General features: G+C 50.0%; 5 protein-coding genes across 5 annotated transcripts; 3 read left to right on the top strand and 2 right to left on the bottom strand.

The window, feature by feature from the left end:
- Positions 1 to 1,017: 1,017 nt before the first annotated feature.
- AtWU_11256 (ankyrin repeat domain-containing protein) lies at positions 1,018 to 3,681 on the top strand (the record flags this gene model as incomplete). The annotated part of the gene is made up of 1 exon (XM_035506356.1): positions 1,018 to 3,681. The coding sequence occupies one exon, from the start codon at positions 1,018 to 1,020 to the stop codon at positions 3,679 to 3,681; it is 2,664 nt and encodes an 887-aa protein (XP_035362249.1).
- A 1,099-nt stretch (positions 3,682 to 4,780) lies between these two features.
- AtWU_11255 (carnitine O-acetyltransferase CAT2) lies at positions 4,781 to 6,887 on the bottom strand (the record flags this gene model as incomplete). Its single annotated transcript, XM_035506355.1, has 4 exons — positions 4,781 to 4,913; positions 4,963 to 6,625; positions 6,686 to 6,731; positions 6,798 to 6,887. 4 exons carry the CDS (start codon positions 6,885 to 6,887, stop codon positions 4,781 to 4,783), a joined length of 1,932 nt encoding a protein of 643 aa, XP_035362248.1.
- Positions 6,888 to 9,289: 2,402 nt separating this feature from the next.
- Positions 9,290 to 10,539, top strand: AtWU_11254 (uncharacterized protein; the record flags this gene model as incomplete). Its single annotated transcript, XM_035506354.1, has 2 exons — positions 9,290 to 9,486; positions 9,552 to 10,539. The coding sequence occupies 2 exons, from the start codon at positions 9,290 to 9,292 to the stop codon at positions 10,537 to 10,539; spliced, it is 1,185 nt and encodes a 394-aa protein (XP_035362247.1).
- A 1,085-nt stretch (positions 10,540 to 11,624) lies between these two features.
- On the top strand, positions 11,625 to 12,509 carry AtWU_11253 (uncharacterized protein; the record flags this gene model as incomplete). The annotated part of the gene is made up of 1 exon (XM_035506353.1): positions 11,625 to 12,509. One exon carries the CDS (start codon positions 11,625 to 11,627, stop codon positions 12,507 to 12,509), a length of 885 nt encoding a protein of 294 aa, XP_035362246.1.
- Positions 12,510 to 13,841: 1,332 nt separating this feature from the next.
- AtWU_11252 (WD40 repeat-like protein) lies at positions 13,842 to 17,943 on the bottom strand (the record flags this gene model as incomplete). Its single annotated transcript, XM_035506352.1, has 3 exons — positions 13,842 to 15,362; positions 15,419 to 17,386; positions 17,434 to 17,943. The coding sequence occupies 3 exons, from the start codon at positions 17,941 to 17,943 to the stop codon at positions 13,842 to 13,844; spliced, it is 3,999 nt and encodes a 1,332-aa protein (XP_035362245.1).
- Positions 17,944 to 21,561: the final 3,618 nt, after the last annotated feature.

Raw genomic sequence — 21,561 nt, 5'->3', positions numbered from 1 at the left:
TTATATTCAATCCAATTCCATTTGTATTTCTATACCTGTTCGAGCCGGACTTTTTGTTGACCCGACCCGGCCCCGCATTCCGCCGCCCTTCGATTGCACAATGTGGGTTTGTTCTGATATGATGGGTAGAGCAAAGTCGTGGCATCTGTTGTCTCGTCTGCTCCGAATAGCAAGCGATAATCCTCTTGGACTAAAGCGGTGCTCGGAACCAATTCTTTATGAAAAAGCCGAGGCACCAAACCGATGCTGGAGGGTTTGCTTTACCTAGTGTACATGATACTGCTACATACAGTAAGGGTGAACGAGAACCTGTGGGGCGGGAAGCAGTTCGGGAAAATGAGCGACTTATCTACTTACTACGTACGTAGTTTTCCTACCACTTAGCTATAAACCGTCTAGATTGACTCCTGGCTCCGTGCTAACCCTAGCCCAGCTGAACTTCCCATTGACCCTCCTGCGTCAGCCTTTGAATTTAGTCTCCCTCTCAAAACCTCCAAGGGATGAAACCGGCTTATGAGATTGCGAATTTGCGACCCGATATGTCTCCCCCAGTCATTTCACACCTCTCGAGGCCGTCGGACTCCACATGAGTGAACCTAAAGCAGGCAAGTGGGACCCAAAAGAGGCTGTCCTCTCAATACTCCAAGATACTGTCCTCGAAGGCTCAAGCCGGCTCGGTCTGGGCCGAAGGTTCCACTCCTCTAGTTCTCACCATCCAGGGGAGCCTTTTGAGTCCGCCGAAGTTTACATCCATTCATCATCCCAGCTGGGCAGGATTAGTGAAAGGTATCGCTGCTGCACCTGCCTCATGGTTGGTTCCTTCACCACCATGGCCCTCTTTTTTGTTATTAGCTCGCGGACGACTCCTGGTCCTCCTTCACCCACCCCCTCTAAAGATTCCAAATCCTTTTCTCTTTCTTTTCTTTCAGTATCTATCGATCCTGTCTGAGGCTCCTCCTCTCCCCCTCTAACCTGTTCTTATCTTTATTTCTTGCCAGATTGCCTTCTTCAAACGCAATGGCTGCTCAAAAGGCCGTTTTCACCGTCTCGGCTCAGGCCACTCAGTTAGGCAATCGCATTTCGGTGCATATGCTGGACTATCTCAGCACTGAGCACGACCTACCGGACGGTTTTCGTGAACTATCACAGACTTTCCTAGATACCTGTCGTGCTCTATGGGCCATTGATGCGGGTCTCACCGAATCCACTGCTGCCGGTCGCGCTCTGCCCGATGTGATCGTGGAGGAGGTGGCGAAGAAATTCATGGCCGCGTATCGCGATTTCCAGAGTCTGGACAAGGTCGTGACCAAACTCATCCAGTATGAACATCGTGGCGCCCTGGGCAGGCTTCAACGCGGATGGAATCGTCCAAGCCTCGAACTGCACCGCATTCGCGAGTCATTGAAAAAGACAACCGAAACACTTCAAATCAGCGTCCTCGCCTTTCACTGGTCTCTTGGCGAACAGCCATTCATGGAGGAATCAGTGGGCATTGGCTACGCCGGGCTGGCAGCCGCACTGGACCGTATGGCCAAAGGTCGGTCGGTGATGGGCATCAATAAGGCTAAATCTCTAGAAAAGGTATCAAAGGAGGTGGCCACTTCGTTGTCATCCGCGTCAGTCCCCTCTGTGCCCCCCAAAGAGTCCCCAGTACAACTCTCGGTTGCGATAGAAAACCCTCAGTCCAATGCCGATGACATACTCTCCTCCGTGCTTTCGCTTGACTCCCTCCTCACTGCAAATGACAATGGCCAGGACCATCTTTCATTGCCCCCCGTTAACTCCCGTCCTCAGCCTCTGCGACTGAATGGGAATCCTGTGCGGACGAGCTCGCGCGAGCCACAAGCGGAAATTATCACGCCTCTCGACGATAATATATCTGGGGATACCCTCACATATCACCGGCTATACGAGCCATCAGCTGGCCCGCTCCATCGCACCCCTAGCCGAAACAGTGGAGCTAGTGCGACGCGACTGCGCGGTGCGTTAGCCTCCGCCGTCCGGGGACGGAACCACAAGTTGCTAGAGCAGTTATTGGACAGTGGAGTGTCGCCCAATCTTGGGGAGCATATTCATCCGCTCAACGAGGCCGTGCACCAGCACGATTTTCAGGGCATGCGCCTGCTTCTGCAGTTTGGTGCAAACCCAAACGAACCCGACCGGCAGGGAAAGACGCCCTTGCTTGTCGCAGTGGATGAGTCGTTTGTCGACGGGGCGAACTTGCTACTGAAGTATCGCGCTGATTCCAACTATGCATCGGAGCCGGGACAGGACTCTCCCTTGAGTCGTGCACTGGCGAAGGGAAAGCTCAATATGGTGCAGCAGCTGCTTGCGCATGGGGGGAATGCAAATGCTGAAACGCCAAGCGGTAGCACAGTGCTAGTCGAGCTTATCAAACAACAGGCGCCACCGAAGCTAATCACTCTCTTACTAGACGCCGGCAGCGACCCAAACAAGAAGGGCTGCCAAGGGAGAACGGCACTCAACGAGGCGGTGCAGACCGAGCAGATTGCCGTCGTAACGACACTGCTCGAACACGGCGCCAATCCGAATCTCCCTGGACCGGAGCATGTCCTATGGCTAGCTATCTCCCGGCCAGCATGTTTGCGTCTTCTGTTAAATAGCGGGGCCGACATCAGAAAGACCCCAGGTCTCATGGAACAGGCGACCAGCATGAACAATATCGAAGCTGTTCGCACCCTGCTGGAGGTTGGACTCGATCCGAATGCCAAAAAGGACGGTACCTACACGCCCCTCTGCTCTGCCATTCGCGACAATAGGGCCGACATCTTGAAACTGCTGCTGGAGCACGGTGCGGACCCAAACGTCATGGCATCCGAATATCCCGCTTGGAAATGTGTCACCCACAACCGACTCCATTTCCTACCTGTCCTTATTGCGGCTGGTGCTGATCTTTTTCAACCACCTGAAATCGTAGAGCTGGCTGTGCAAGTCAACAACACTGCGGCCCTGGAGTGGCTGGTTGAGCAGGGAGGTGCGAACGTGAATGACCGCAACGCACAAGGTCATACTGCACTGACAACGGCCATCCGTGAGAACCGGTCGGAAATGCTCAGCTACCTGCTCGCACATGGTGCCAACCCAGCTCAACGCGGGCAAGATTGGCCTGTATGCATGGCCGTGCGGTCTCCGGCTCTGCTTCAGAAACTGCTTCCGCTGGTCCCTGATCTCTCTGCTTACAAGGGCGTCATGGAGATGGCCGTGCTTGCCAACCAGCTTGAGAGCATTAAACTGCTGCTCGCTGCTGGTACCAGTGTCGAGTGTAAAAACGGTGGCGTCTTCTCCCCACTCACTACGGCCTTGCGAGAGCGACATGAAGACATTGTGAGGTTCCTGCTGGAGGAAGGAGGTGCCGATCCAAATGCCCCCGGCGAGCATCTCCCTCTCGTGAAAGCAATCCGCCGGACCCTCAATGGTAACTTTTCCATGATTGAGCTTCTGCTTGAGAAGGGTGCTGACCCCAATAAAACTTACCGGCACTGGAATGCTATCATGCAGGCGATTGAGTATCGGGATCTGCCATTGTTGCATCTGCTAGTTAAGAAGGGAGGCGGAGCTGATCTCACGCAGCACGATGAGACAGGCCAGACTGTTTTGGAAATGGTGGATTCAGGGTGGCCTGAGGCCGTGCAGTTCCTTCTTGACAATGCGCGCCCCTAATTTGTAGTCTTTTATGACGCTTGAGAGTTTTAGAATCTGATATAGGCCTAACTCATATCATAATACGTAATAATGCTAATATTGTCACATGAGGATAAATTTCAATCAATAAGCTCACTTGTTCCTGGTCTAGGTCGGGATCAGCATCTGTTCCGCCAAAATAATAAACAAAATAAATATGAAAATAAAAGAAACCGGTAGCCGCAGGAAGACATGCTAAATCAAGGTTACAGAAAGATAAGGAAGCAATGAAAGCAGTAGCAAAGAGACACAAAAGTACACATTTTAGGGATTGACTTCAAGTCAATTGAATTCATATTCTTATACCAGATATTATATGCTTAGGAAACTGGAACTTTTTTTTTTTTTTTTTTTTTTTCACAGTTTCGGTACTAGTTACTCTCCCACATCGTAGTATTAACCAGAGAAAGTGGGGCCAGGCTAATCCTCTGTATACTAGTATATACATAAATATAATTGTAGATATACTATACGCTTTTGGCAGGCCTCTGTACTACGTGAAAGTCCCCGGAAAAGACCTTAAGTAGGCGGATAGTAAGTTTTGCAGTTTACTGTGATCCCTACTATTTGATTTATCTATTCTAGAACTCCCTGCATATGGTTCTCTTAGTAGAAAATGCGAGCCGGCTTATCTATTATCCCGGTTCAGTCTTACATTCCGCCGCCTGCTTTGCCTCATAGTCTGCGGCTTCGTTCCCTTGACTGCCACGTGAGCAGGGATCCAATGTATTGTGAAGTCTGTACCTTGAATGGCTCAGAATCTGTCAGCCTGAGTTTCATAACGCTGTCAGAGCACAGAATCACATGCACGATTAGTGAGGCCACATAGATCCATTCCATTTGTAGATACGGTAAAAAGGTGATGAGAAAGGAGGGATTAGTATACTGATATTTCAAATATGTTATGATTCCTGAATTATTCTATCGGCTGTTGCGGAAATATATCAAGTTACTGTGTTGTTGCAGGTTGTTCTGGACATGTGGGTTATGATTCATCTATCTGCTCTTTATGAACGTGTATATCCTCAATTGTGGTCTGAAATAAAGTGTATCGCTGGTATATAGGTATCTATCTATCTTACATCTTGGCCTTCTCGCTCTGGGCAGCCAAGTCTGGCATCAGCATGTCTCTCATATCAGATGCCGCCTCGTTCAAATAGTAGCTCATGCGCTCTGCGCCAAGGCGCTTGCACACAATGTTGAAGTTCAAGCTAAACCACTAGTCAGCAACGATCAATGATTATGGGTAGGGGAGCTTACCTGTTCTCGTTAATCATATAAGCGATGCCGAATCCGTCGTCAATCACTTGACTCCATCCGTAGCCGTTGAAGAATTCCGAGCTCAGCTGGCTGGTTGATAGGTACCACGAACTACTGTACGCAAATGCGGGGTCTTCATAGAGAGCAGGCAGCTTCTCACCCTCACGCAGCAGCTTCTTCAGACCGAACAGGTGGCGGTCCACACCACGGCCATCGCTGGCTTCCGCCGTGTACTTCGTGTGGGCGGCCAACGCCGAGCGGAGTAGACGGACAGCCTCCTCGCGGGGGACGGCAGGGTCGCTGATGGCCTTGCAGAAAGCAACGCTCTCATCCGACACCGTGCGGATGGTCTCTGTGCGGCCCTCCTGGAACTTGCGGGTCGAGGCAGACTCGTAAGTCGGGCGGTTCTTGCCGTACATCTTGAAGTAAGCGAGCTGGATGATCATCTGCACGTACGCATCTGGACTGCACTTGAACTTCTTAATGAGGCCCTTGCCGTAGCCCTGGTAGGCCTGGACCCGGAGCTCGTGCGATGAGATCTGCTGGCGGTGCTCCTTGTTGGCGGCATCAATGGCCTCCAGCACAGGGCCGTCCAGGTGGAAGGTGATGGGACGAGGGTCGGGCAGGTCGGACCGCACCGGCTGCTCGGAGAGGTCGATCTTGTGGTTGAAGATGAGGTTGTTCAAGTGGTCGTTCAGGCGGTGGGTGGGGCTGCCGTCCATCATGCTGTGCTCGCCCATGAACCCAGCGGTGCCATTGTCATTGATGATGAACTGCAGCGGCTTGTCGAACCAGCGGTTGGTACCATCACCGTGCCAGTACTGATGAGCACGCTCCTCCAGCGTGACGGGAGTGGCATTGTCCAGACAGACAAGGAACCCGCTCGACTCGATGTCCCGCAATGCCTGCTCATTGGCCGGGTGCGCAGCCAGCAGCTTCTTCCGTGCGTCGGCCCACAGGTCACGGTTAGCGACGGTCAAGACGCCGACCGCCGGAGCGGGCTGGGCAACCTCGTAGATGCGCTCAATCTGGCGCTGCAGCTCAGAGTTGTTCAGGCGCTTGCCGTTGACGGTCAAAGGCACCTTGAAGAATTGGTTCTTGCGCACGACCACAATGTGCTCGTTATCCTGAGCCGGGAACTTCTGGGGGTAATCGACACTGTCACCGGGGATACGGCAGCAGTTGAACATGTACTGGTAGGTGCTCATAGCCATGGGCTGGCCGCGCATGTATTCAGGCTCCAAGGAGCCATCGTCGACCTGGCGCTTGAATTCCAGAGCGGCGGTAGCAACCGAGGCGGCGCGCTTGGCGGGGTCCCGCCGGGCGCGATCGTCGCGGTAGGAGTAGAAGTACGAAACGTAGGGGATGACAGGGTCCCGGTAGCCCAGGTATGCGGCGTGATTCCACCATTCAAGAAGCCAGTTCTTAACCTTGGGGTCGGCGGCGCGGGCGAGCAACCTTTCCTGCAGGGGCTCACCCTCACCACCCGGGCGAACAAAGGCGTCAACGGCCTTCTTGGTGCGCTCATATTCGGCCTCGGAGACCAGCGCGTGGACGGACTTGAGGTAGCGACGGCCCGTTTCTTCCAGAGAGGGTACCGGCAGGCGGGGGAGGGAGTCTTCGAATCTGAGCATATTGCCTTTGGAGAGATCTTCTTTGTAGCCTATCCAATCACAACGTGTCAATAGCGGATCTCGAATCGGATTCGCATGTGATTGCTTACCCTTAGGGACAGAAGATGCTTTGCGACGGGGTGCCATTATGGGTGTCTAAGCGGTAGAAGTCACAATTAGCCGATATTATTCACGAATTCTGGTGGTATGGGAACGGCTTACGACGGCAGATCTGGCGAGGAGCGAGTTGGCGGGGGAGAGACGGGTCCGGGGGAGAGTGGAGAGACGGGTTCTGCTCGAAGCCGCGAACATGCCTCGAGGTTGTGAAGGGATGGGGGGAAGATGAGAAAGAGAAGGAGAGTTAGAGATGGCTTGTAATCAGAGGGAAGAAAGCAGAGGAGAGGAGCGTGAGCTAAAAAAGTAGCAGGGAGAAAGGCCACATGAGATAAGAGAGCGAGTTGAAGATCAAGAGAAGGAAAGATACCTCGGCTGGATGGAAGCCAGGATCAGCCGACTGCTGGATGGTCACGTATTGTCATGGTTGAGGTGGATCTTTCCCGTTGGCTCCGCTGACTGGTGGGGATGCCGCGTATGTGACGGTAATATAGGTAAAGTGGTCAACCGGATCGCCGAGGAACTTACTTTGGGCCGGTGGGGACGGAGTTGACCCAATTTCGAGCCATCACGAGAATGCCTCTTAAGTCTTCACAGTTGATGCTTTGGGTCTGGCACCGGCCCCATGGGGTACCGAACGGTTTTGATATTTCCATTAGAGCTGTACAGCTGCAAGCATGATTTGCGGCTACGACAGCATTTTCTAGGCTGTATTGTCTCTCCCTTCAGCCACGGATCCCGCAACAGCTCCGTTGCCGTCTTTCTATCTTCTGATCGCCACTGAATTACCCCTCCCATGAGATAGATGTACGAAAGCCTTTGTGTTGCTCCCTTCGAGGGATTCAGCGGACGATTTGAGTTCCCCGGTATGTGGGATGGCGATGTCTTGCTTCCACCATCCTACAGGGTTTATTCAATCTGATGCTAATCGTTTTCGAGATAGTAGGATAACATATCTTTCAGTCAAGAACTCGTTGCTTCGCTTTCCCCATTACAAAGGATTCAACGGCGGATGACCCCGAAGACCAATGACCCCAGCCAGATCCGCATGAGTCGAGTACCAAAGTATGGAGTGTTGTTCGTACCTAGCCGTATCCGGGATGGGATAGATTGGCTTGACTTATGTGCTGATGTATTTTGACTCTCTGGGTATGAGATTCATCGCAGGAATAGACCTTGAGAGTCACATAGTGATGAAATCAGCATATCACTCAGCCACAGTCCGCAGGTTGGTTGTATGAAGCAGGAAGAACAAACTGGAGATGAGATTCTGGGCTAGCCAAGCAATAGATGAGGATCCAAATTCTATTTTCCCGATGACCTGACTCTTAAGAGAGCGGAGATGTCAATGAAGTTAATAGGGTAGTAGTGGCCATTCCTGTAGGAGTTGAAGTGCTCTTCCTCAAGGATTGTGGATGCCAGATTGGCTGTGAACCTGGTAGTTGGAAAGCATCGAGGTGTTTGAGAGAGCTCTGCGAGAATAGAGTAGACAGATGCTCGGACCCACTTGAGCAGGGAAGCCATGAATGCACATGCAACATCGGTGGTAAGTGGTATTGGCTACCTCCTCAGGTTATTCGCCGTCACCCAAAGGGTGAATGGATGGATGTTTTGTTTTACAGTATCATGATTACTAGCGGTAAGAGATCACATTCAATCGGGGCGGTACAGGCTAGTAAGCTTATGAATTGCCCCGGACTCGCCGCCAGCCAGCCTCGGTCCGTTCGAGGAACAGCGGCAACAACCTACCGGGCAGTTTCGAAACCCAAGTTCTGTGAATGTTCCATGGCAGAGATCTAGTCGGAAGCTTAAGATTGTGTCAAAGGTTTATCTTCGGAGACACGTTATTATACGACACCGCAGCTCAGCCGGGGCAATCGATGGTCCAGCCGCAAGGAGAGCGAAATGCGGGGGAGTTGCTGGACGTACTCTAATAGATAGGAGGTGAATCCCTCGGTCGGGGACACTCGGTCACCAGAACAGACCAGGCCGGACTACTGACCCTTCCTTCCGTCGGCATCTCCACTTGAGACAACGGTCCCATGACTAGCAGGATTGTTTTCCGCCGTTGCGTCACTGGCACACATAAGTCCGGTGGATAACGCATAGTAGCCTATTTGTTTTGAAGGTGAATGCACCATGTGGTCTTGAAACACGAAAGTGTGGTCTTTTCTTTTTCCTAGGAAGTTATTGTTATGATATTATGTATGTAGTAGTTGTTGGTGATGCATGAAGTACTTTCACCGCTCTGCATACCGCATCCTAAATAGGATGCTCTACATGATGCCCGCCCGCTTGTACGGACCCAGGCCTCTGGTTATTGTTAAACATACTATCTTCTTTCATTGATCTTGAGATGGGGAATCAATCAGACTGTATAATCGCTCCACTGGCAATAAACATCAACCAGTTACATTTGCCCGATATCCCACTGGAGATCGAAATGACTCGGTCCAGTCTCAGCACGGTGCTGTCAAGCACGTGACACGAGCGAGGTAATGCCGGCATCCACCGCTTTGGGGAAGAAACCAGTGCTCATTGCGGGAATACTAATCATACTGATAATTATCCCGGCCACTAGTGAGAGTTCTTGATTCAAAATGTCTATGTCCAAGAACGTCATCCGGTCGGGCCGCATAACCCAGCAATCGCTATTTCGATGCAGCATCTCCCGTCAAAGGGTGCAGCGATCACAAGAACGCCATTTCAGCCAATCTCGCGCTGTCGCCGCCCCAGTGACCGGAGCAAGTGAAGCTGAAGTGCAAGCAGCACTGAATTACTGCTCGAATCTTCTTCTGTAAAGTCTTTTCAATTACCCATCGTAACTTGCGACCCATCTAATACAGTCCATGTTCATGCCAGACAATATGACCGACCCTCCTATACCCTCAGTACCTTCATTCCCCGAACGGCGCAAACTTTTTACATCGCTCTTCGAGCTCTTAATGTCTCTCTTTCCCTAATCCCTGATACCACCTCATCCCACACGATCGGGCTTATGCGCCTTCAATTCTGGCGCGATGCAATGGCCAAAACACTATCCGGGTCCCCCCCAAAAGAACCTATTGCCATTCTCCTCGCCTCGGCCATCTCAGACCTCACAGAACGAACGCGAGGTCGGGCGCGAATCAGCAAAGGCTGGCTGAATAGAATGATCAATGCCCGCGAGCAGACTCTTACCAACGACCCGTACCCTGATATCGCTGCCCTCGAATCCTATGCGGAAAGCACCTATTCGACCTTGCTCTACTTGACACTCTCAGCACTGCCCATGACATCCGTAACGGCGGACCATGTGGCATCGCATATTGGAAAGGCAGCCGGTATCACAGCTGTACTCCGTGGTTTGCCACTGGTGGCATTCCCGGGCGCATCGACTCAGCGTCCTGACCAGACTGGTACGACAATGGCCGGAGGAGCAAAGCAGGGAGCCGTAATGCTGCCATTGGATGTAATGGCGCAGGCTGGGGTAAAAGAAGAAGAGGTGTTCCGCCTGGGCAGTGAGGCGCCAGGATTACGGGATGCTGTTTTCACGGTTGCCACTCGGGCCAGCGATCACCTGATTACCGTGCAGCAGATGTTGAGCTATATTCGTGCTGGGCAGGATGCAGGGCATGAGTTTGAGCACGGCCATGAAGAGGATCATCAGTATGATTTCCAATCCCAGAATGAGACCCCACTACAGGAGGTCAATCGTGCATATGGTGTGTTTATGCCGGCCGTTGGAACGCGGCTGTGGCTGGATAGACTAGAGAGTCATGATTTCGATATCTTCCAGCCTGAACTTCTCCGGTCGGATTGGAAGCTCCCTTGGAAGGCTTATATGGCTTTTACACGGAAGACCTTCTAATGATCCGTGATCATGGATGTTTGAATGTTTGGCTTGTGTATGATATGATAGATGTATAATAGTATGTGCACCAGGCTCGATCTGGTCCGCTATATATAGTATGGCAAGGATCTTGCCATGCTTTACCGTAACACAGAATTTGCTCCCCGAGGCAGAAGCCGAGCTTGAACACAACTTAGTTTTTTCTTCTTGTCGACATGCTATTATAAGGCTCTCCACCCCCTTCTATCAGCGCGGGTGGCAAGTTCTAGTGGAAACTGCACTCAATATGGGATCCCATGGCCTTCACAGGGTAACGTCCAATTCATTGAGTGGGACATAGTATAAGGTAAGGATCCGTCCTGATGACTAACTTTTGCGTTATCACTAGTTACTACTTTTCTCCCTTGCTTAGTATCACGATTCGAGCCGGTTCCCCGGCTATGAGATATATGATTTCCCCACTCAACTGATTCTGGATCGGTCGTCGAGGTACAAAAAAGTCGATATCGGGTCGGGTTGCCACAACTTTTCTTAGCAGATGATGAAAACTTTCATGAATAGAGACTCTGAGGTTCGTACTTTTCTCATTGCTCTACCTGCCGTATTGCACAGACATACGCCCGATGCTCTATTAGGAAATTCTGAACAGCTTCCTTGCGGTTCTAGGCCGCATGACGAGGAATGATGTCCAGCGTATCAGACCCCAGCCTGAATGTCAGCTACCAATTATACCTTATTCAAGATATGTACCTCGCTGGATTTGAAGGATTTTCGGTAGCCCCTGCCATTTAAACACATTGATGAAATATCAAGGAATAGTGAGAACTCAGCTTATGACGTCTTCTCGGTACTGAAACAAGTATACAAACTAGTCGATGACCAAGCTTCATAGCCCAAAATTGATGATTTTCACTATTGACTCTAACCTTGATAATCCTGCAAAGTCAGCACCCGACACCATCCTCCTTATTCACGCATAAAGACATGGAGAAGATCAAAGATATCCCCGATCTCGACCGACATACTTCAGTGGACTGGCCTGCATAAATTGCGCCATGTCTCCTTCTTCCGCTCTCTGTGGGTTATATTCTCCAACCTCCAACATGAAGATCGACTTTTTCTCGGCTCTTTCTAGGCCCGAATATGAGTGCCTAGAGTTTCACGATGAAACCGAACTCGGTGATCAACAGAGGCAAGAGGTATTTCAAAGTGTACGCAAATATCTGTTCCTCTTGCTTGAAGATATAGGACATCAGCACCAGTCCATAACAGCCGACGAACGTCTACACTATGACCTCCATAATTGGGTCCAAGAGCATCTGGCACACCTATTCCCCGACAAGCGTCAGGCTCTAGAAGCAATAGTTCACACTTCTGAACAAGTTGGCGAATACTTCTATGCTCATTGCTCGCATGAGACAAAGCTAGTTATGGCCATCACTACTCTCATCCTGTTCGCAAGCGATGACGACTCTCTCCTCAGTCCAGATGAGCGCAATCGCGTATCCTCCTTTTCCTGTAATGACGGCCAAAGTCTACCGGATGCCAGCCCTTGGACAGCGGTCCTTACGCACGGGTTACAATTGGGTGCTGAATACTTCGGGTCCCAAGACTCCCTGGTCGGCAGCCTTTCAGCGAATGCTATTCGTGGGTTCACGGAGGCATGTACCATGGAGTTCCGCATGGAGCAGGGGAACTTGCCCGCTCATCTGGCAGCACATGGACAGCCACATCCAAGCTCCGAGTGGTGTGCGGCCGAAGCATTCCCAGGGTATCTTCGTTCGATGAGTGGCATTTCGTTTCACTATATACCTCCTATATTCAAGTATTCTCGCACTGAGGAGGTCCCTTCTCCTTACTGGATAGCGCTGGCTCCCGTCATGAGAAACTTCATTGATATACAAACGACCTGCTTTCTTACCCGAAGGAGGTCCTTGCAGGTGAGACACGGAACTATCTTCTGCTCGCTACAAGGACCAGGAGAGTAGCCGGCAGATCGTCCAGGTTTGGTTCGAAATTGTGGACTTTCCGAGACACCTTCTGCGAAACACTTGAGAATGTTCAGAAGATAGTTTTTGCTTTAGACAAGGCTGTCACTAGTTGCATGCCCGCCGATAACAATGCATCGGAGTATGGATACACGGCTCGAGATGATCCCAATGCGCAACTGGCTGCAAAGTGCTGGTTTTCTTTTCGACAGAACTTCATATCCTTTCATCTAGAGTCCAAGAGGTACGGGTTAGATCGTCTTGCGTTCGAGAGAAACACCTACACTGTTGAAGAGCTGTGTTCACCAAAGCACAAGCCCATAAATGCTGCTCGTCTCGGCGCGATTGCAGTTGGCTTTTTTCTGACTTCTGCGTTGGGCTATCGCTATTTCTTCAAGTAGAACGTGCCTGTCTAGTAAATTATAAGCTGAGATGCAACCTTGCTTAGAATGACTCGTATTGTCATTTTGCCTTCATTCCCTTCCCACCGTTTCCTATTGGTCTGTCTCATATTTTTCAACCTAGATCTCGCTTACTCTTAAAATGTGACTATACACGTTGAAGTTTCTGGTTTCGGTCGTTATAGCTGATAACTGAAGAACAAAATCGACCTTGTTATCGATCACAAGAAGGACAGCCTATAACAACGCCTACAAGAGGGAAACAAGGCCATACTGCACTCCTGGACGCAGAATCAGTGTATTTCGCCGAGACAACCGTAGACGTACGAGACGCAATCACAGAAGCAGTGTGGTTACCAGCAGCATGCCCAAAAGCAGGGTGATTGAGCCCGAGGCTAGAGATGGGACCCTTAGGCACGAGATCCATTGCTCCAAGGCAATAGTGGGCTAACGGGCAATAAGAAAAACTAGTGAAGCATGCCCACCGCTGCTTTTACCGCATACTATATGATTGAGTTAGAATCCAAGTCTTTAGTTACGAAATATTCTACTTGTGATAGAGCTTTCAGTCATAGAAATAATGATCTAAGTAGAATAATCCAAACAGCGACTCAAACAGCCACTTGCATACCACTAGCTTTTGTGATAGTGTGTTTTATGGATTCTAAAACAGTCCTTCTGATGAGTTTATATATATTTGAGATTAACGCATCGTACAGTGGGAAAAGAGTTTGTGAAATGAGGTCACGTGATCTCGGACCTAGTCACCTAGCCACCCAGTCACCTCCTCGCGTAGTTAGCTAGTTAGTCTACACACACAAACAATATCATCATATTGCTTCCACAATTTCTTTGGTCGTTTACATTGCATCACCTGATTACTTATGCACTTAACGCCCTTTATGAGTTGGGAAGAAATTTCAGGGCGCAGTCACATGACTGAGAACGCAATCATGGCAACTCTGCCGCTCGTGCTACCAAGTGCAATAGTACTGTTTTTGACCGTTGACGAGTGAGGGTGATAATTTGGAGGTAGCCATAGCTCTCTTTGACCCTGAATAGTAACCCACCGGCCTGCCATCAGAGATACCTCTGACACTTTCTCGGAGTATACTAAGAAGCTTTTATACCATTTTCGGATATCAAAGGATCCTATGTTAGTAATCAGTAGCGGCAGGTGCTCCGAAAAGTCAATTTTGGTGACAATATGGTCAGTGCTTATGCTATGCTTGAGAGTGCCCTTGGCGGCATCCCACAGCTTGATGGTGTTGTCGAACGAGCCGGATGCCAGCAACTGGCCGTCGCCTGAGAAGGCGACCGATTGGACTGATCCTAAATGGCCTTCCAGTATATGCTTAAGAGTGCCCGTGGCGGCATCCCACACCTTGACGGTGTTATCCTCTGAGCCAGATGCCAGTAGCTGGCCGTCGCCTGAGAAGGCGACTGAGTAAACCCAGCCGGAATGGCCCTCCAGTGTATGCTTAAGAGCGCCTGTAGCAGTATCCCACAGCTTGATAGTGTTGTCCTCTGAGCCAGATGCCAGTAACTGGCCATTACCTGAGAAGGTGACTGAACGAACTGATCCAAAATGGCACTCCAGTGTATGCTTAAGAGCGCCCGTGGCAGTATCCCACAGCTTAATGGTGTTGTCGAATGAGCCGGATGCCAGCAGCTGGCCGTCGCCTGAGACGGCAACTGAGTAAACCCAGCTAAAATGGCCTTCCAGTGTATGCTTGAGAGTACCCGTAGCAGCATCCCACAGCTTGACAGTGTTATCCTCTGAGCCGGACACCAGCAGCTGGCCATCACCTGAGAAGGCGACCGATCGAACTGACCTAGAATGGCCCTCCAGTGTATGCTTGAGAGCGCCCGTGGCAGCATCCCATACCTTGACAGTGTTATCCTCTGAGCCGCATGCCAGCAGCTGGCCGTTGCCTGAGAAGGAGACTGAGTAAACCCAGCTAAAATGGCTTTCTAGTGTATGCTGAAGAGCACCCGTGGCAGTATCCCACAGCTTGATGGTGTTGTCGAATGAGCCGGATGCCAGCAGCTGGCCGTCGCCTGAGAAGGCGACTGAGTAAACCCAGCCAGAATGGCTCTCCAGTGTATACTTGAGAGTACCTGTGGCGGCATCCCACAGCTTGATGGTGTTGTCGAATGAGCCAGATGCCAGCAGCTGGCCATCGCCTGAGAAGGCGACCGATTGTACCGCCCTAGAATGGCCCTCCAGCGTTTGCATCTCAGGATCCCAATACTCTTCTACCTTTGGACCTCTGGATAACCAAGCAGGAAGTTCTTTCTCAAAGATCTCTCTGATCAACGCTTTATGTGGTGCAAATATCAGGCCAGAGCTGTATAGTTGCAGTGGTGCCGTATCAACAATTTGTGCAAATTTTAGGATAAACCTGCGCGCATCTAAGAGGAAAATATGCATCTCATTACTGGATTTGTCCTAGATTTACCACTACTGTTAGTCGGTCGGCTGCCACAAGCCAGTTTATTACTTACTTTAGTCAGTTGGAGCAATGAATTCACTGCAATTATGGCTTCAGATAGTATCCCCAGAATGCCCATAGCTTCAAACCAATGAAGGCAGTGTCCTTTCAGGAATGTGAGTACTTGGTCAAGGATTCTGGCTGGTGCCGGGCTTTGAGTTAGATGGTAAACCCAGTAACGACAGGTGTATTGAAGGGCGGCTGGAAGACATCTTGCTATAGAATCCGGGTGTATTTCTGTTCGGCTGGTCCCATAGCTTGGCAGATCACAGATATTTTTTTTGAGGTAACGGCCCATGACAGCAAGACACTGGCAGGCTATGAGCTCGTGCTTTGCCTTTTTATCCACCCAGAATTGAGACGTGGCCACTTGGTCTTTTGTACGAGCATCCACCAGATAATCATGGAAGGACAAATGCAGGGTCCGTATAGGTAGTTTTGGATCGCTAGGTATAGACAGGACTGAATGGAATGACTCCAGATGGATGTTGATATGGCGTTCCAGATCAATGCTACTATTGTGTTGCGATGTTCCAAGCAGCAGCTCCGCAAGAGAGCTCAATGAGAGCGGATTAGCAAGAAGAATGATTACACCAATGATCCTCTGAAACTCTTTAATCAGCTCATTCCTGTCCGCAGCATCCTGGACGAGGAGTTGGTTCAGAACCGGTCGGTATGTGCCATCCATCTTTGATCCTGTAGAACCAGTAGAAAACTCCCGAAGCCGCTTATCCGGGTCAAAATGCCTATCCGCCACGAAACGACACACCGTGGCTGCAAAGATAAAGAGCGGACAAGCCATCATTGCTAAGGCTTCGATCCTTTCCTCTCCAGGCCAGCCGGGGGGAAGAGTATGCCGGCGCTTCTGCTGTATTTTCGAGAATTCTTCTCTGAGATATACAGCGATGTCATGTTTTATCACATTTTCATTCAAATTTTGCAGGACGGTATTCTGGTACTTGCTCTTATCGATCTGATCAAACCCAAAACGGATCGTTATTTCCGGTCGGCTGGTTAAGAAGAATCGGATTGCCATATTTGTTGCCATCTCAACCTCGGGTAAAAGGTCGAGAATAATCTCCACGTCTTTCTCTGGTTCGCATTCATCTAAAGCGTCGATGACAATCACGGTGGAACCCATGGTTTCACCATGACCGACAGCTAGTAATGGCTGTAACATGAGCTTATTGAACTGCTCTCGAAGCGAGCTTCCTGGAACCGTGGGATCATCTTCAAGAGCTTTTCGGATTCCGGGGACCATTTGAGGAATGTGGACTGCTAATTGCTTCACAATTGTTGGAAAGAACTTTACGGCCGAGCCCCGATCTCCCTCGCCCCTTTTGAAAAAGAAACTTGCCCCGAGGATGCCATTCTCTCTGAACAATCGGGCTACCGTCCTCGCAATAGTAGACTTGCCGGTACCTGCCATTCCGCTCAACCAGAATATACATCTGTCACTGGACCTACTCCAGTCCTTCACCTGCTGAAGCAACCCTGTTCGCGTTCCGGCAAGGCATTCATCCTCATGCTGGTCCTCGAAGGAGCCAAAAAATGCGCCCTTGGCAAAAGGGAGATTTAACATTTCAACTGCATCGTGCAATGTATCGAGGTGATTCAGAATATCCTCTGCTTCCTCCTTTCGGTGCAGGTGCTGGTCCAGGATCAACCACTGATACAAGTGGGACTCCTCTTCCTTAATCGCGGTCTTGAGCTCTGTGAGTGGCTGGCTGGTGATAATTGTTATGCTTTCCACGATGCCTTTTACCTTGTTGGACTGTTGTGCTCTCCGTACCTCGGCGGAGTATCGCAAGATTGCCACATACACCCGGACAATCGATCGTTCTTTTTCAACATTCACTATGTTAGAATGTCTATCACCATAAAACTGTTCTTCAATGAAGGCGCAACGAGCCAACAAATCCGCCAGGTATCCCGACGACTCAAATAGAGCCCCCCGGAGGTCTGCATGAGACTTGGCCATCTAAGTCATTAGCTGATTGTCTGGCTTGGCTAGTGCAAGGACCGTACTTTTAATCCTAGGGATACTATCGCCCAAGCACTGGAAGCGTATCCAGTCGGATCGAATTTTGCAATGTTATCGACCACATCTTGGAAGGACAGCACTGAGTTTAATATTTTATCGGCTGTGGCCCGAATGCCATCCTTTCCCTCTTTTTCCTGGTACTGCGCCTTTGTTGCCTTAACTACCTCATCCAACATCTCTCTCGTTCGTGCATTACCAACATCCTGAGACTTTGTTCCGGAAAGTACTGCTATACTGTTCGGGTCGCTCTCTGTTAACTCGTCGTACGCCATCTGCCAAAATCCCTTCGCGTCGTGGTCGTTGGTTTGGGATATGTCATATTTGGAATTGGCAGGGCCACCCTTCGCATCTGGATTTGCGGTGACGTTTAGTGTGCTTGGTTTCAGGGCAGTGAGACGTGTATGTTTGTCTCTTTTCTGCCCTTTCAGAAAAGTCTTCAAGCATCCGAACAAGCCGTGCGTCTTATCTTGAATAGGAGCACTAGGAGTATCCATAGCTGAGCCGGTGATATTGCTTTGCAAAGCGATTTGGTCGCAGGGATGCGAAGTGAAGACTGGAAATGAGTCTGAAAGCAATAAGGAAAAGGATCGGGGGCAGTCTGGCTATTTCTAGGAAGATATCGGAGGGGCAGGCAGGGGAGCGGTCTTCAGCCAACCATTGGCTGCAGAGAGGCCTGTTTTGACGCGCCATGCTTGTTTGCTTTTTTTCTAGCTGAGATTAGAGGGCCGTGGCTTTTTCGGAACCCGATAACACTTGACGGCGGAACTTACTTAAAACCGAATATTTTACACCCAACGGTTGGTGCGGCTTCAGAGCTTAATTGACTCAGCGAGAGAAGGTGGTTCAAACTTCCACCAGAGGTGGTTTACCAAATTGGGTGACTACCAGTGCCCTTGTCCTCACAAGGATTAGGCTTGGAAGGGAGAAGTACGAGGAGGGGTGGGGTTGAAAGGCAATGCTACCGACACCATCGTCCAAACAGGGCGAGCCACGATCGGGGTTCAGCAGCTGGTCGGGCACCGGAGTCATTATCAGGCCGTGCTGACAATCGCGGGTTTCGTTCCGCAAACACCACGTAGCAGGTTGTAACTACGTCGCACATGCATCGAAGATGCCGGCAAATTTGAGAGCTCCGCAACTCGAACATATTCAGCATATGATTGAGCACGGGTCGTCGACGAGAGCTGAAATCGCCTTTGCCGCTGGTTATAGCAAGCAAGCTGTAACATATATCCGTCAGAACCTGGAGGCGTTTGGCAATGTCAGAGCCCCCCGGAACGGCGTCGGACGCCCTCGAAGTATCACCCCACTGATGCTTGAAGCCGTGTTGGAACGCTTGAAGGAAAGACCAACTCTCGTTACTTGGGTGAATTAGTGGTGATTATATATAATTATTTTGGAAAGCGTGTAACCAAACAGAGTCTAAGCAGGACACTTGCTTCTATTAGATGGTCAAACAAGGCAGCACGGCAAAGAGCAAGGGAACAAAACGCAGATTTACGAGACTTTTACCTTCATAGTCTATCCCCTTATTCGTCATACCAGCTGGTATACGTAGATGAGTCGGGCTGTGATAAGTAGATAGGATTTCGGCGAACTGGCTGGTCTCCTCTTGGAGTGACACCAATTCAGATCTACAAATTCCACCGTGATCGACGTTATCAGATGTTGCCTGCCTACACCCAGAAGGGTGGTCTCTTATCTTGAGTCTTTCAAGGCTCAACTGATGCCAGTATATTTGAGGATTTCATCGAGCAGCTTCTCCGCCACTGCAACAGATGGCCAGAGCCGAGGTCTGTAATTATCATGGATAATGCATCCTTCCACCGTACAGAGCGAGTTAAACAGATGTGCCTGAATGCAGGAGTTAAGCTGCTATATATATCACCCTACTCCCCTGATCTTAACCCTATTGAAGAGTTCTTCGCTGAACTCAAACAATTCATCAAGCGGAGGTGGTATGAGTACGAAAATAATCCAGATCAAGGATTCGACGCTTTTCTTTAGTGGTGTGTTGGAGTTGTTGGTTCAAGGGTGCAGAGTGCTGAAGGCCATTTTCGGCATGCAGGTGTATTGATAGACGAATATATATAACATTCCTCGGCTGTAGCACACATATAGGAAGATAGACTATGAAGAACGACTAAAGGCAACGCGGTTGTCTATTTCATCAATCTGACTCCCCACCATTCACATAACAATATAATCTGTCTACCCAGTCTCTGATATCCCTCACGAACCGACGAGGAATCCCCCATCTGACTCCCCGATTCTTGAAGTATTCGGGATCGCTTAACTCATCGATCTGGTCCAAGTCTAACCCATCACCCAGAGCCACGTCACATGCTTTGTGAAATTCGTCCTTCCACAACTCATTCGCAACCTGTGACTGGCAACAGTCACAGTAGGCCTGGACATTGGCGTCACGAAATCCTGCTATTTTAAGCCGCGAAGCCTTGGTGGAACAGATGGACGCGTCTTCCGGGGTGGGTGGCGACGATGACATACCCGGCTGCGTGGCCTGTGCAGGAAGCACATTTGTGATGGTAATCGGCGGGTAGGCCGACTCTGATGGAAGGCGACTACGACTCTTTGCCCCTTCAAGGAGCCGCCTCTCGACCCTATAGATTTGCTCTGCTAGGCACGTCTTCATGGGACTCTAATGACTCTAATCTCTTCCCACTCTTCACGTACCGGACCAGGCTCAAAAGCTCATCTCTATACAGTTTATAATGTCTCTTCCCGTATGGATCCTGCCAACAGTGCGGCTCTAACTCACACGACCCGGGGCAGCGCATTACCATGTAGACATGCCTCCAGGCCGTAGGCTCTCCGGTTAGTTCCTCCTCCGTGTTAACCTCACGATCAAGATCCTGGAGCATAGTCTGGCTGGCAGAAGATGCACCTCGTTTGTTAGTCGCTCTGCGACCGGCTGTAGAGTCCTGGTTGTCATCTACATAATTGAATGATATTAAGAGGTTCAATTTTTTGCCGGCAAGGAAGTGATGGCCCCATTCGAGAAGCTGTCTCTCGATATCAGGCCAGTCAACATCTGTTTTATCAAACTGTCGAGTAAGTTTGCCATGCCAAGGAACCGTCACCACAATGAGCCTGTACACTCCATTCAGCCTCCCACTTATCATGATATCCCAGCTTCTGACAAGTTTGATTGAGGACAACTTTGAAAGTCTGTTGACTGTTCTTCAAAGAGTCACTGATAGAATGGATGTAACCCAAAATCCATCCTTTATTTTTGATAATAGCTGTTTCTGACCCATAACATAACCCCACGGAACATTTCGGGAAAACATGTTCTGTGACTTGTCTGAAGACCTCATGCCAAGGAAGCCCATAGTCTGGGACCAACGCAGCACTATTCGAGTCTGAACTTAAGCCCAGTAATGCATAGACCTTGTCATGCTGTTTTGTTGCATTATGGTTGCGGTACATGCTGACAAGCTCCCCAATCGAAAGTGTAGGAACGGAAAGATGCCCATCACGTGACCGAAAAGGTGCACCTTTAATTAGAAAAGAAACCCGGGCTTATTCTAGCCATGAGTGCGGAAGAAGGCTTCAAGTTATCCAGGCCCTCACAGAAAATTTGTCCATTGATCTGAACGGGTCCACACATGATAGAAATATACTGCGCGACACCGACTTCTTGTAATACCTAACCCACATCGTTAGCGTTTTTCTATATTGAACGATAAACTGTTACCTTACCCAGATACAGCAACATTCGAAATCGGCTTCCGGCCTACGCACTCATTAATTGCTTGGTAGCCCCACTTATGGACCTTGTTGAGGATGTTGAGGTGTTTAGTAGGTCTTCGGACCTACTTTGCTCCGGCCCAGGCGGCAGGAGCGCCTTCCTCGTTACCACCTGAGCCACCCCCTCTACTTATCCATCCCCTCTCGTTCCACTGCGTGTTTCTAGCTACATATAACTCTAATTCAAACCATTCGATTCAATACCGTTCCTACTCTATAAGTTCCATTCCTCTGTTACAGATCGCTAGTTCTTCAATCTTTAGCGCCTTGGCAGTTAAAGTGGTGTTCTGTATGTTACAAGGTAGATCGAACCCTCATTCCGCCCCAACAAGGCAACTTCA

The sequence above is a fragment of the Aspergillus tubingensis genome, assembly GCF_013340325.1.
Source record: "Aspergillus tubingensis WU-2223L DNA, scaffold_15, whole genome shotgun sequence".
Classification (NCBI taxonomy): domain Eukaryota; kingdom Fungi; phylum Ascomycota; class Eurotiomycetes; order Eurotiales; family Aspergillaceae; genus Aspergillus; species Aspergillus tubingensis.
This window is presented reverse-complemented; position numbering and strand designations above follow the sequence as displayed.